Raw genomic sequence first — 16,095 nt, 5'->3', positions numbered from 1 at the left:
TCTTCTGCTTGTTTATATTTTATTTCCCCTCATATTATCTTTATTACTCCCTTCCTTCTGCTGACTTTGGTTTTGTTCTTTTTCTAATTCTCTTAGGTGGTTGGTTAGGCTACTTATTTGAGATTTGTCTTTTTTCTTGAGGAAGGCCTACATCACTATAAACTTTCCTCTTAGAACTTCTTTTGCTGCACCCCATAGATTTTTGGAGTTTCATGTTTTCATTTGTCTTGAGGTATTTTCTGATTTCCCTTTTGGTTTCTTCATTGACCCATTGCTTTTAAAATAGCATATTATTTAGTCTCCACATGTTTGCACCTTTCCCATTTTTCTTTCTGTAATTGATTTCTAGTTTTATACTGTTGTGGTCAGAAAACATGCTTTATATAATTTCTATTCTCTTTCTCTGGTAGCTTTAAGATTGTTTATTTTTGAGGCTACTGTAGTTGGAAGAAAGTGATGGGAACAGGCCAAGTTAAAAAGCCTCAAACCCAGCTGTTCTTAGTGAAATTCATTAGATTACATATTGTTGCCAACCTTTGGCTAATTTCCAGAGTTTAGAAAAAGCAATTTTAACAATTTTGCAATTTGCTGCTTGCATGGAGGAGTGGATTTACAGAGTTGCCACATCATATTTTCAAGCATGGAATAAGTTAAACTGTGAAAAGGGACTAAGGCAAAATACGGTGCAATCAGAGCATAATGCCATCCAAGTCTTGGTGAATGTATTAAATATTTATATTCTATAGTAGGACCTGGGAAACTACCCATTATTTTTCTTGTGCTCTATCAGTGATGTAGGAAGCACTCTGTATGCTTTGAGAAGTTTAATAGACTCATACATACTTTGAGAGGAAAACTACCATTGGGTATTGATTCTTTCTCCTTAATCACATGGAATATTTAGGGGAGAGCAAAAGGAAATACAGAAAATACATGAAAAAATGGCAGGTCCTAGCAAGAAATTTTCTAATAAAATTTGTCATTACTGTATCAGAAATCCAAGCTTAAAAATACCATTGGGGTCAATTTGCTGGTTTAATGTTATGTTCATCTAAATCGTAAATAAAATATGTGAAAGGAGGATTTAGCTTCTATTACTGTATATATATCTTTTTGGTAGATAAAGATACTATCTAATACCACTCATTCCCTCTTATAATGAAAACAGTCAGGCTCTGCATCTATGTTTGAAAAAGAAGTTCTCCCTGGTTAGTTTCTTTCTAGTAAAACAATTTGCAATCCTCAAAAAGCTACCAGATTTACTACATTCAAGATCAACTTTTAAAATTATTATTAATTACATGATTACACTCTGTTTCCAGTTCCCAAATGAATATCTTCAAAACCCAGATATTTTACAGTCTCAGAAATCTGTATTTAATAATTTGATAAATTACTGAGTTTCTCACCTCAGATAGTTTTAAGTATTATATAGCCAAATCAGCTAGGCTCAAACAAGATTTCACTTCTCTATTGAATTCATGTACTCTTAGCTCAGCCAAGCACAAAACAGCTAATGCCATCACGTTTGAAAAGCTTTTATGCTGAATTTGACACAAAAGCAATCACAAGACAGACAAAAAAAGGAATTGCTCTTTCAAAAGCTGAAAGGGGGAAAAATAAATGAAAACTCTGAGTCTGGGTAAATCTCTCTTGACACCGGAAAAGAAAGTTTAAAGTCATTAAGAAATACTTTTTCCGAAGAATCCACTGCCAAATTTAGACTAATCTTAACAGCCTGGGAAACAGGTTGTGGAGTAAACTCAGATTGTGCCAAATAAAAGAAAGCCCAAGATGACCACTGCTGGCAGTTTTAGGTGCCAATGCTGTGCCATCTTACCTCTTACAAAAGTTAAATGGCATCATCTCTCTGCTATAGCCCATTGGCAAATATTTTGATTAAGATGGAAATCCTGCATGATTTCCCCTAATATCTGTCTTTCCATCTCAAAAAAAAATTACTAGGTCCATGTAAAAAAGCAAATGAAGCTGTGCAGTTAACAAAATCACCTACTTACTTTATGCTTTGTTTACAAAAAATTCAGCGTTATTATAGGAAAGAAAGAAACTAGACATACATTATGGGCATCTCTTAATGATCTGCTCATTAACTGTTGACTCAGTGGACCATCTACAGTCTATTCTTTTGCCAAATACTCTCCTGTTGCTGTCTCTTTCCACCTTGTACATGTTTTCAAGATGGACTTTTCTCAGATGCCATCTCAGATTTGATTTTTACTTTGTGAAGGGGCTGTTATTTCTATGTTTTCTCCACTATTTTGTCTAACCAAGAGCAGAGGTTTTCTAAATTAGAAGGGAAATGGTGAAAGATGGAACAGAATGCAATATTATAGTTAAAATGATAATTATTAAAAGTTATACAGAAACATATATATTTATATGATAATACTACCTTTAAGAATTCAAAATTTTATCTACAATACGAAGACAATTAAAAATATGTAGATAAGAAGCAGAAGAAACTATAGACAAAGATTAGCAATTATGAATCATTAAAATATCAGAATGATGAGTGATTTTTTTCATTAGTTCAGGTATGACTACTGGTTTCAGTTTTCAAAGAGTATAACAGGGCCAGTGGTTGGCTTTGAAACCATTTCATTGTGATGAGGAGGGTAGTCATCAGCAATGCTACTCCAGGGGAGGCTGGCTGCTGTCATTACAATTCTTCAAGTCTATAGATACAGTCTGGTGACTGCCTTATTAGGCTCACCATCTCTATGCTAACTCTAGATACAGAGAGTAAGAAAGAATTCATGGAGCAAGGAGATTCTGGTCAAATTAACCAGTGACTATTATGTCTATTTTCACACTTTTTTCCTAAAAGAAAATTGTAAGTGATAAGCCTGCTAATATCACTCAGGAGTGATAACACAGTAGACATAAAGGCAGTCCTCCACTTTATCAGGCTCCCTGACTTTTATAAGAATTAAACACTGTAGTTTCATTAAAAATGGAATACAATCTACACTTATCTTTTTAGTTTTTCCACAGTAAAACGGAATATGAAAACTTCTCCCTAGTAGGCTGTTTCACTGCTTTCATTTTTCACCTGTTGGCTCATTGGTAATCTTATTTGTCAGTTCACAACTACAATTTTCTCTCTGTTGGATCCTTACAGTGTTTTCTTGATCTGTTTTAGCCACACAGATAATGGGTTAAAGAAGAAATCTGGGAGTTCATTTACAAAAGTAATTGCTGTGCATTCATATTCCAACTCTATTGCTATTAAGAGAATTTACTGAACTTCACTAGGCTTTCAATTTTCTTATATGTAAACTGGGAACAATAATACTACTTTTCATGACAAGTTTTCAGGAGGATGAACTAATCCAATATATGCAAAGTGATTAGCATAGTTTTTGACAAGTACCAAGTATTTGCTAAATGTCAGTATTACTTTAGTTTTAGCATATGCCATTTAGGAAATGAACATGAAAATTACAGCTTTAGTCATCTTTATTTGTGTTAGGAACCTACAGTGAAGTTGTAACAATATATATCATTAAATTCCTAAATATCACAAACAAAAACATAAATTTCCAAAGATAATGGCTTAGCCATTTTTAAGGTGCAGTTTTCGACTATTCAAAAGAAAATTTTTATTTCAAAAGTTTGATAAGGATAGCAATTATAATATAATCTTGTCTTTGTTTTAGGTGTCCAAAAAACCTTGCTTCTTTTGATGAAAAAACTGTTTTGTTTCCTCCTCTCATATTTACTTTTGCAAATCTTTCTGTCTCTTATTTAAAGCCCCTTGCTCTTTTAGAAGCTATTAAACCTTAATTATTCTTGCCATCACTTTAGGGTTCTTTTATGTTTTAAGAGTATTTCTTAACTGCCAATTTTCAGAGTCTTCTTGCCCTGATCAATTCTATCTTTATACACCTCTCACCTCTCCTTCCCCTCATTTCTAACCCAAGGATCCAGTCCAAACTACTTTTCCATATAATCTCCCCTTATCAGTTAACCAATCTGTTCCATTATCTGCTAGATTTATAGAATCCTAAATTTTTAAGAGAAAAAAGAAATAGCTTTGACATACTGAGTACCTGACAGATAAGACCAGAACCCTCAAGAATAACCACATGGATTCTGTATTTCACATAATCAAATGAGGAATTGGAAAACCTATCCTTAGAAATTCCTAATTCATCTACCCTTGTCAAAGGGAGAAAATTTTAGTGGCAACAAATATCTTGTGAAAGAGAATTTTTATTCATCTAGATGATGCCTCCAACAAATGCACTGTTTGTGAAATATTACAAACGTATGACTTTCTAACATTCTTGTCATAGAAATAAAAATTGTGTCCTCTTAGCTGTTCAGACCCTTTGGAAAACTAGCTATGGCGAGGAGTAGCTAAAAGTTCACCAGTTCGTTATTCCAACTTATTCTTTCTGAAATTAAATTTGGAATAAGTTCTGGTCAATGGGATATGGATGGAAGTCATGTCCACAATTTGGAGGCCTGGCCCTAAAACCCCATGTCTTTACCACATTCTCTCTTATTCTTCTGTGGTGACTTAGGGCAGACATGATTTTAAAATTATAGTTTAATAAAATTAGAAAATCCTGAATCTGCAACTCACCATTTAGGGGAATGCTCCCAAGAAGAGTTCTTTGACCTCTATCAGACTATGACACAACCAAGGAATTAATCATCACTGTACTCAGCTGTTGAGATTTCAGGGTTTATTTTTCACATAAGCCTAGTATTAAAAACAAGCTGTGTAGCTTGGGGTAGTCCAAACAATGACTAATTTAGAAATGGAAGCCACCCCATCCAAGAAGACTATATAGATTTTTTTCTTCAGTCTATGTTTTCTTTTAATAAATTTACATTAAAAACATTAAATTTTAATCCATGGTATAATTTTACCCAGTGTATTTTATTTTAAGAACATAGCTTTGATACTAACCTTGGTCTCTGTGATCTTCCTTTGGATTGCATCCATTGTGTAGGGACCCTCCTTCCATGTCTCAAGCTTGGCTCTGGCCTGCCCCACCACCTGCTCGGCCTCTTCCTTAGCTTCCAGCCATTGTGTTGAATCCTTTAACATTTCATTTAACTGCTGCCTCCGGTTCTGAAGGTGTTCCTGTACTTCATCCCACTGACTCTGAATTCTTTCAACTGGAAGAGAAGGAAAAATGAATATGTGGGGGTAAATGCTAGTCTGGAGAGGACACATGAAATTTAACATTCAAATATTATCTCACATTTTATATTACTTATAAAAGAAATCACTCATGGTGTTATAGCTAGCATGACAGACAGTAGTATTTCTTACTTTTTTTAAAGGCAAACATGAGTTTTTGTTAAGTCAACTTCCTGAAAGTGACCTAGAACATCAATAGTATAAGTGAAAAATTTAACTATGTCTGTTCATCTCTGGAGCAAAATATGAATAACCTTTTTGCAAGCTCCTATGTCCAAATCCCCCACCCTTATCACTTCAGTGCCCAGCAGCCTTACTTCCAATACCATCGCTGACATTTGGTTGCTTGCAGGCTTTGTGTTGGCTCCAAGAGTATGCTTTGCTATCCCCTCTCCACTCTCTCACCACCCTGCCTCCCAGAAGCAGCCTCTCATCAATGGCTGATGGTAGGCCCTGGGGTATGAATATGATAGCACCCTTGATGCTAGGGAAGATAACTCTGAGATATGTGATTTATAAACGTTCCAGAGCTTTCCCAGTGGGATAAAGCTCTAGTGGGTCATCGTGGTAACCTGCTTGATTATGCATCATCCTTAATTGGCTGTCTTGCCTTACCTATCTCACTTCCTCACTCCCCTATTGATATTTCTCTCAACTCCCAAGTAAACCACTTGGTTGCAAAATTTTTTTTCCTGCATATTTAGAAACTTCTTGTAACAATATTTTAGAATTCATGCCAGTTATATTCTACAAGTAGGACAGACTTACACTGAGGCTATTTTTTGATATCCTTGTGAGTCAAAGATAGCAATTCCCTATAGATTCTGCTCTGGAATATTTTAGAATATTCAAAATAAACATGACAAGATTGTTTTTTCTTTTCTTTGAGGGCCATGCAATCTTTTCTTTAAGCTGATTTCATAAAATGGAAATAATGCCATAGAAAACAAGTAATAAAATCACTATTTTATTCCTTAAGCAGGAAATATGACATTCTAGAATTTTCCCTAAGCCTGGCAAAACACCATATATAATTGGTTACTAATTTCTCTCATACCGAACTCCTTCCTTGTTTCCACACATTGCCAATGCAAAGCTCTATCATTTTCTGCCTACATGTTTGGGATAGACTACATAGTCTCTCTGCCTCAAGTCTATTTTCCAATGTAACTTGCACATTGTAGACCCAGTAATAAGCAAGATCAATCTAATCACCCCACTCCCTCACTTAAACCCTTCAATGTCCCCACACTGTCCTGTGGAATATCTCAGCTTGATATACATGTTCCTCTGTGATCTGGCCTGGATAATCTGAATGATTTATTTACAAAGGAACAAATTATAGCACAATCAGGGTGTAGGAAAATCACCAGAGATAATATAAGAAACTGGATCTTGCAGCAGTGGAGATGTTACTACATCTAGGCCCAAGACATCAGGGGAGGGAGAAGTGGCCAGAAGCTGAGAATCATAAGAAGAAAGCACCTTGAGAAGAGCAGTAACCTTTTGTCAAGGGACATAGCCTGAAGCAACTTCATGGGCAGGGAACTAGGAGAATAAATATCCTGACCCCTCTGCCCTTTCTCTTCTATTTCCTACTCCCACTCCCCAGTGGCTAAATCAATTGGAAGCCAGAGGACACGGGAGACCACTGATGACACACATTAGCCTCCCAGAGTGGAGAATGAGGTAGAGATGGGCAACGGATAAATAAAATGTATACAGCACAGTATTGTGCTTCTTATTTCATGGCATAAACTTAATTCTTCTTAATTAAATCTGTTGTTGCCTCTCTTAAATTATTCGAAGTTATGAGTTAAAGAAGTATTTGAGATATTTTATAAATAGCCATCAGGGCTAAATAGACCCCACAAGGCTAGTGCCTGTGGCATGAATGAAAGAATCTGGTGCCTGGAATAGGTAAAACTGAGTAAGTGACACTCGTGATAGATACTGTTTTATTGAGTTCATTTTGGTTTGGGTGTTTGCTCTGCATTCCAAATCCACTCAGCATATTATATTTCAACTTTGCTTAACATGTCACCCTCTGTTTAAATGTCAGTACCTCCTTGTAATCTATGAAGACCATTTTTTTTTGTTTGTTTGTTGCATTGCTGTTGTTCCCCCACTGGGTAGTATAGCACTTATTATAGTTGAGATTTACAGTTATTAACTAGTCTGTTTAATCTTCAGTTTACAAAATTACTAGCGTAAATACTATTATAAAAAAGCAATTTAAAATATAAGCAAGCATCTCTTTAAGTGTTCTGGAATTTATTATCAATCATAGAAACAATTGATAACCTGATTGCAAACCATTTTCCAACTTATCATAGCAGGCTATTTTGCTCTGCATAGCTGGCACTTCTTTATTTTCCTTGGCCTATTGTTATATGCATATTACATGTATTTGGAAATAATAAAACTGACTTTCCTCTAAAAGCCTATGATTACAATTCGCCTTAATTAGCCTTAATTGGTAACATTTTACTATGCTATTAAAATGTTTAGAATGCCTAGTATTTTTTGAGAAAAACATGGTAAGCCATTTGCATTTATGCCAGTGAATATTTTGTGTATCTTATATTCATTTCAACAGGATAGACATAATTTATATTTTTAAAAGGCAATCACTGTATATGAGAAAGAAGGAAAGCAGTTTCTCCGATCATGTGGATAGATATTTCTTAATTGTGGAAAAAGAAGGAACCGTCTACAGTCTATAGCATCATTTCAGACAAACATACCATTTGAATGCCTGTTCAATCACAGCAATGAAGGTTTTCATCCCCAAGGGTCACGTGTGTGTAAATTAGTAACAGAAAATGGTTTACTGGGTACGCACTCCACTAAAGACGTGCTTTCTCATCTCTGACCTTCAATTGTGCATGATCATGAGATAATACTTAAAGAAACAGATTTATAGGTTACTCAACAATCCATCTACCCCTCTGCATCAATATTTCCATCCTGCCAGTTACCATTTTCTTTACCATCTATTGATACCAGGCATTAGCCTAAGCACTGGGGAAACAATGGAGTCTAAGATTCCCTGGCTGTTGGTTGGTTGGTGCCTGTTGAATGGAGGTGCTATTTATTATCTCCTCAAGGAATAAAGGGGCTTCCCTGGTGGTCCAGTGGTAAAGAATCTAATCTGCCCGTAATGCAGGAGACCAGGGTTTGATCCCTCGATCAGGAAGATTCGCCTGGAGAAGGGAATGGCTACCCACTCCAGTATTCTTGCCTGAGAATTCCACAGACAGAGGAGCCTGGTGGGCTCCAGTCCATGGGGTTGCAAAGAGAAATGGCTGAGTGACAACGCTTTCACTTTCACAAGGAATACAGATCAACAGTTCTAAGGAAAAGGCAATGAGCTCAGTCTTAGACTGATCCAGTGGAAAGTTCTGAGGATCTTCCTTATAGGACTATCATTTCAGTCAGTTGGACTGAAGATGCTACAGCATAGCTGAATATTTTGGGAGACAGAGAAATCCAGGATTAGAGATCACTAGAGAAAAGTAAAAATTGAAGCCATCAATATGAACACATTCTCATTGGTATGGTGTATAGATTGAGCAAAACAGAGGGTTAAAGATGGAGTCCTGGAAAATACAACACAAAGACAGGATACAGCATAAGTAGTCAATCAGATGGATGAATGGATGAAACATGGATAAGAGAAAATTTCAAAAACACAAGTGTGGTTAACACTTTTATATACCACAGACGTCACAGGAGCTAATACAAATCATAATAAAACATTATTTGAATACCCCCTCTGCTTAAAGTACTGTGTTAAGCTCTTTACATGTATTAACTCATCTAACCACCATGATAATCTTATGAGGGAGGTATCATTGTTTGTGTCATTACTGTTGCTGTTCTCCTCATTTAACCAATGAAGAAATAGGGGCTATGTTAAAGAACTGGCCTACGGTCACACAGATAGTGAGTGCAAGAGCCAACACCTGGACCTAAGCAGTCAGATCTCCCAAAACCCATGCCAAAAGTATCCACTGGCTTTGACCACAAGAGATTTCCTGAAGATCATGCAGAAAATGATTTTAGTAGAGTGGTAGAAATCTTACTGTAGAGAACTGACAAGTCAATCAGCCAATGATGGATGAGATGTAGGAGATAACTGCCCCTTATTGATAACAACTGTCAGGTGTATTTTTCACCATCTCTCAGACTTAAGGGATTCCCTGGTGGCTCAGATGGTAAAGAGTCTGCCTGCAACGCAGGAGACCTGGGTTCAATCCCTGGGTCAGGAAGATCCCCTGGAGAAGGAAATGGCAACCCACTCCAGTATTCTTGCCTAGAAAATCCCATGGACAGAGGAGCCTGGTGGACTGAGCAATTTCACTTTCACTCAGACTTCACTAACTGGGGCTGGACTCTAGCTGTCCACAGCAGTAACCCGCTCAGTAATTGGCTCAATTACTGGCTTCTTGCCTTTACATATTTCACTGTCCTGCTCTCCTACTGGTACTGCCTGAGATCATCATACAAGTAAATCATTGTTACTTAAGTCATTGTTTCAAGGTCTGCTTCTAGGGGAATCTAGTCTAAGTTAGAATTTTATTCATTTAAAAATTTTCTTAGAGCATAGCCCCATGGTTGGCACGTGGTATACTTCTGATAACTGCCAAATGAGTTGTCCATTTATACTTTTTCAAGTATCCATGTTTCCTCTCTAGAAAAATGTACAAGTGCTACAGGTTGGCCAAAAAGTTCATTGGGGCTTTTCCATACGATGCTACAGAAAAACCAGAAGGAACTTTTTGGCCAAGTCAACACTTCCAAAGTTAACTCTTACGCAGGACCTTGAGTCTTTCTTCTCTGAAAGCAATCACCGTCTCTTTATTGCATTTCAAATGCATATAATTTGAATACTTGATTAAATCTTTCAGATTTCCCTCTTTATTTTCCTCTTACTTTCTACGATCTCTATTATAAGCAAACAAATATTCTCTGGGCATCCTTTGTTTTTGATTTAATGCCTTTGCATTGACCATATTTTCATGTATTAAACATCTTTAATATTCATGTTTACTAGTGGAGTAGTCTCATCTGATTCAAAAAATCCATAAATTAATAATAACTGTGGGGGGAGGAATCCAGTAAGTCAAAACTAATCAATGATCTCTCTCTGACATTCTTAAAATAAACTGTAGGTCAGAGAAAATCTGCTGGCATGTCTTTTTGCCTCAGTCTGTCTTTTTAATTAAATCTTAGACTAAGTAACATAGACAAGTGCATGTGTTTATTGGATAAGGATATTTTTATGGGCATTTTCAAATTTTGAAACATACTGAGCTCCAGAGGATAATCACAACAATAAACTATCATATTGTTATTAACATAAGTACAATCAGATGAATACTAGAAAGACAGGCAGCAGATGTATCACCCCTTGTGAAATAACTAACCATATGTGAGAATCCATTTTGCAGAGCAGAAATTATGGAGAGATTATTTTCTTTACAAAAAGATAAACACCAGAGATTTCTCTAGTCCACTTGTCAAAGATATTTAAACATGATTTGACTTATAGTCCACTCCCAGGTATATAGCCCAGAGAAATGCATACTTATATTCACCAAAAGATGTACAAAATTAGAAGATTGTATCCACCTTGGAAAGTACCCAAATTCCCATCTACCATACAGTGGAATTGATAAATACCTTGTGGTAAATTTATCAATAGAATACTACCCAGCAATGAGAATTAAATATCTACATCTATATTCAATAAGATGTATTAATCTCACAAAAATAATAGTGACAGAAAGAAGTTAGCCAAAATCAAGGACATACTGTTTTAGTCTATTTATAAAATGTGCAAAACCAGGACAAAGTGAGATGATTATAGAAGTCAAGATGGCTGTTACCTTTGTGGGACTGGTAGTCACTGCAAGAGACATGAGAGAGACTTTTAAGGGTCCTCTAATATACCTTTCCTTGATTTGGGCGCTGTTTACACAGTTGTAATCAGTTTCTGCACATTCACCAAGCTAGACATTTATGTGATGTGCCCTTTCCCTTATGTATATCGTACTTCAATAAAAAATTAATAATATATTTTCAAGACTTGTAAAATGTATTATACATACTACTTTGGAGAATTCATCTTTTTGAAAAGCGCTGATGTGAAATATATATTGCTTGGGCAGATATGAATAAGAGATGCAATGGTTGCACCAAGGACACAATAGGATTGAGTACTTTGTGATAAAGGATTTTTGACACTCACTCACTGGACAGTGAGTAAGACTAGAGTCACAGAACCAAATCAGTCCACAGAGACTAACGGAGCAGCAATCAGTTATGCAAATTTAAAAAGGCAATGTAGGGAATTTCCTGGAGGTCCAGTGGATAGGAATGCCTGCACTTTCACTGCCAAGGGCCCAGGTTCAGTTCTTGGTTGGGGAAATGAGATCCCACAAGCCATGTGACATAGCCAAAAAAAAAAAAAGAGTATAATTGATATAGCTATCCTAAGAGTAGACCCTGAAGAATATATACAGAGGAGAATTTTAGAAATTTTTTTAATCTATTTCATTTTGTCAAGGAATGAAAGTAAATACAAAATCTGAAGATCATCAAAGAGAAAAGTTATTTTGGAGATGGACCATCAAGGTAGTTAGAGTTGGTAACTGTTCATAATTGGGCAACAATTCAAACTACAGAATTTCACCATACTTGCAACACTTCACCCACGGTATTAATGACAGACCAAAGATATATTATGGCAATGTACTTGGTCCCATTCTGTAGATTTATATTTATATCAGACTCATCTGACATACAAAAATGAAATAAGAAGAAATATATGTTTATAAACTCAGATAATCAGCACATGTTGGTAACTGAAGAGCCACCCTAATGTGTGTAGTTCTTCTTTCAGAGGTCCAATAGGGTAAGCTTCTCCAGGGAATTGTGCAGTAAGTAGATGCTGGATAATGAAAGGAATAAATAACCAATGCCAGGGCTCAGGATGACAGACTGAGACTCAGCATGTGTCCTGATTTACAGATTTCCAGAAGTGTCAAATTGGAAACTAAGCAATCACGTCAAGAACCACAATACTGCAGGGAAAGAAACAGTTCAGTTGATTGAGTACTAACCAGTCTTTTACTTCAAGTTTTTAAGCTAGCTATGTTTGATTATCAATATACGATCTTGACTGATATAAATTCCCTTAACATCTTTTCTAAGGGAAAATGTTCAAAACTGAAATGATTGAATTTGTGAGTGTATATATATATATATATATATATATATATTGCTAGAGAACAAAGAACAGCTCTGTTCCAATTTCTGCCCTCAAGTTACTGTCTGAGAATTAGAAGTCACTGTGACTAAGTTTTAGAAAGAAACCTTGACTAGCAGTTAGTAATGGGCTATAGCCCTGGATTTGTGATGAAATAGCCATTGTAGTTTGCATAAGTTGATTCATCACAGCTTCAAGATCCTCAGTTGCAAAACTGAAATAATGATAGTTGCACAACCAAAGAATCATTGTGAAGGTAAAATTCAACAATGGATAAAAGACTCAAGGACCATACTAAAGGAAGGTGTTATTGCTTCTCTGTACAGACATTACAATCACCAGCAAACATTTGTAATCTGCTAGAGGGAGCACTCTGTGGATCTCCATGAGTCTACAGAGTATATAAGAGTTCCAGGTAGAAAGCACTGAGCTTAACTATTTAAATTACAAGTAAATCTTTTGAGGTCATTTGAATGGGTAAAGAGTGTCATCTATTTAACTGTGGTCAACTGTAAGGAAATTTTTCCCAATTGAAATTTAATACACTGTGAACCATTTGTTAGTATCAGGAAGAAAATATGGTAATCAAAACAAACTGTTCCCTGAGGCCAAAATAGTCACCAAAAGGTTAGGCATGATCAAGAAGGGTACTGAAAACAAAGAAATCATCATTATTCTATTCTTGTATAAAGTTAGGGTACAACTATACCTTGAGTAATGTGGGTGTATATCAATGTTTTATAGTCAAAGATTTATAAGGAGCCAAGGAAAGTGAAAATAATAATGACCCAATTTGTAGGAAATATTAAGATTTGTTCCTTCTAGGGGGTGGGAGGGAGGTTCAAAAGGGAGGAGATATATGTATATTTATGGCTGATTCATGTTCTTGTATGGCAGAAACCAACACAACATTGTAAGGCAATTATCCTCCAATTTGAAAAGATGTGTTCCTTCTGCTTCCACATGGAATTTAAACATGGTTGTGTAGAAGTCTTATCTGTAGTTAAACTCAGCAAAGAGAAGTCCAACATACACTAACCATGAAGTCGAATGTAGCTAGTAGAAATGGGCATTTACTCTATTTAGGAACAGGAGAGAGGAATGTGGTTCCTGTGCAAACAGAATACAATGTCTGAGAAGACATTTCAGACCAAAAAATTGAAAAAAAAAAAGGAGGGGAATTATAGACAAATGATTAAATCCTAGCTGCTATGACTAATTTGAATATATGCTTCTCCTCTAAATCCCCCAAAAGCTGGAATTCAGGAACAGCCAAGCATTTCACTTTAAATTCACAGATGACAGACCCAGAACAAATAATTAAGTTAAAATATTTTATAATATCAGTCTAACATTTAAGGTTAGTTTGCACATGCCAAAGATTAGTAATTTAATGCTATTTTCACACTCGGTTTGCTCTCTGTAGAATGGGGATAATAATAACAAGAAAGTTAATAATCTATGAAGATTAAAGAAATGTTGGACACAAGACAATGAGCAGAGTATTTGGCCCCTAATTACAGGGGAAAGATAGGCAGTTATTCACTTTTGTAACACCACAGGACTTTTCAAATCCTGAGCTATTAAGTAAAGGTGGGTAGTAGATTGGATGATCCCTGGAGTTCTTTCCAGCTCTAACAGTCCGTGAAATACATGCTCCTTGATGCTTCTGTCAGAGATAGAAACTCATCTTACAAGGCTATTAGGAAGAACTCAGTCATTCCAGTGCCTGGATGAACAAATAGCATATAGACATCTGTATCATTTCCCTGGAATGATACTGCTTGGCAATCATATTCAGTCATGTTCAAATTCAGTTGAAATAAACCAAAGCCAACATTAAAAAGTTCCTTTCATTTACTATCATGATTATTTTCTGGAGATTTATCTTTTTCCTTCATCTGGGACATCATCCCATGCCTTTTCATTTCGATTAGCTTTTTGTGATTGTGGTTTTCATTCAGGAGGCTGCAAGCTTGTCGTTCTTGTTGCTTCTTCTGTCTGCCCTCTGGTGGATGAGGCTAAGAGGCTTGTGTAAGTTTCCTAATGGGAGGGCTGGTGGTGGGTAAAACGAGGTCTCTCTGGTGGCAGGGAGTGCTCAGTAAAACTTTAATCCAATTGTCTGCTGATGTGTGGGGCTGTGCTGCCTCCCTCTCAATTTTGTTTGTCCTGAGGTGACCCAACCCTGGGGTCTATGGGCTCTATGGTAGGGCCAATGGCAATCTCCAAGAGGGTTCACACCAAGGGCACCTCCCAGGACTGCTGCTTCCCGTGTCCTCCACCCCCTGCCCTCATTCCCACAGCAGGCCAATGCTAACCCATGCCTCTACTGGAGACCCTCCAATACACGTCCAAATACACGACCTGCATGCAGGTCTGGTAAGTTCTTGTGGAGGTCACTATTCCTTTCCCCTGGGTCCTGATGTGCACAAGGTTTTTGTTTGTGCCCTCCCAGAGTGGAGTCTGTTTCCCCCAGTTCTGTGGAAGTCTGCCATTCAATCTCACTGGCCTTCAAAGTCAGACTCCCTGGGGATTCTGAGGCCCTTTACCAGATCCCCAGGCTGGGAAGCCAGATTTGGGGCTCAAAACCTTCACAACTTCTTTGGTTGCGAGAACTTTTTTGGTATTATTATTCTGTTTGTGGGTTGCCCACCCACTGGGTATGGGATTTTATTTTATTGTGATTGTGCCCCTCCTACCACCTCATTGCAGTTTCTCCTTTATCGCTGAACATGGGGTATCATTCTTGGTGGGTCCCATGGGCTTGCCAGGTGGCGCTAGTGGTAAAGAACCTACTTGCCAATGCAGGAGACATAAGGGATGCAGGAGACATAAGAGATGTAGGTTCCATCCCTGGGTTGGGAAGATTCCCTGGAGGAGAGCATGGCAATCCACTCCAGTATTCTTGCCTGGAGAATCCCATGGACAGAGGAACCTAGTGGGCTACAGTTCATAGGGTTGCAAAGAGTTGGACACGACTGAAGTGATTTAGCATACAGACACAGTATCCTCCTGTCAATGGCTGTTCAACAGCTAGTTGTGATTTTGGTGCTCTCACAGGAGAAGATGAGCACATGTCCTTCTACCAACCAACTACATTGTTTTAATCCATTTACTATCTTTATTATTTTTACTTGAGATATAACTGATATATAAACTTACATTAATTTCAGGTAAACAACATAATTAGATATTTATATATATTGTGAACTGATCACTGTAATAAGTCTAGCTAACATCCAAAGGTTCTTTCCTTTCTGAGGTGATATTATTTTCCTTTCTTTCGATAGAGGTATGTGTCACACAGGTGTACCCATTCATCAATACTCATTGACTGTACATATAAGATTTGTACTTTTGACTCTATGCAAATTTTGCCACAAAAAACAAGCAAATAAAACAACAAAAATAACTATAAATGAATGCTTAGCTCTAGTTAATGATAAGCATGCTGAAGTGCTTAGGGGTAAAAAGTACTGACGTCTCTAAATTTAGTTTGAAATGCATCAGAAAATAGTAGGGACTGATGGGCAGAGAAAGGGATGAATTTGCACAGCACAGTCTAGGTGGCAGGTTCAGGGACATTTACAGTTCTTTCAGCTTTTCTGTGTATTAGAAATTTTCATTATAAGATGTTACA

At 36.8% G+C, this 16,095-nt stretch overlaps 1 protein-coding gene across 9 annotated transcripts in view; it reads right to left on the bottom strand.

The window, feature by feature from the left end:
- Positions 1-16,095, bottom strand: part of DMD (dystrophin) — a 2,532,480-nt gene that overhangs the window by 578,858 nt on the left and 1,937,527 nt on the right. For all 9 annotated transcript variants that reach the window (XM_043457704.1, XM_043457699.1, XM_043457698.1 and 6 more), the window contains one exon: positions 4,943-5,154. In XM_043457704.1, the coding sequence (XP_043313639.1) occupies positions 4,943-5,154 (212 nt within the window). The remainder of the gene's footprint in view (positions 1-4,942; positions 5,155-16,095) is intronic.

This window comes from Cervus canadensis, chromosome X (genome assembly GCF_019320065.1).
Source record: "Cervus canadensis isolate Bull #8, Minnesota chromosome X, ASM1932006v1, whole genome shotgun sequence".
Taxonomy (NCBI): domain Eukaryota; kingdom Metazoa; phylum Chordata; class Mammalia; order Artiodactyla; family Cervidae; genus Cervus; species Cervus canadensis.
The sequence above is the reverse complement of the archived record's forward strand: the minus strand, read 5'-3'. Positions and strand labels throughout refer to the sequence as shown.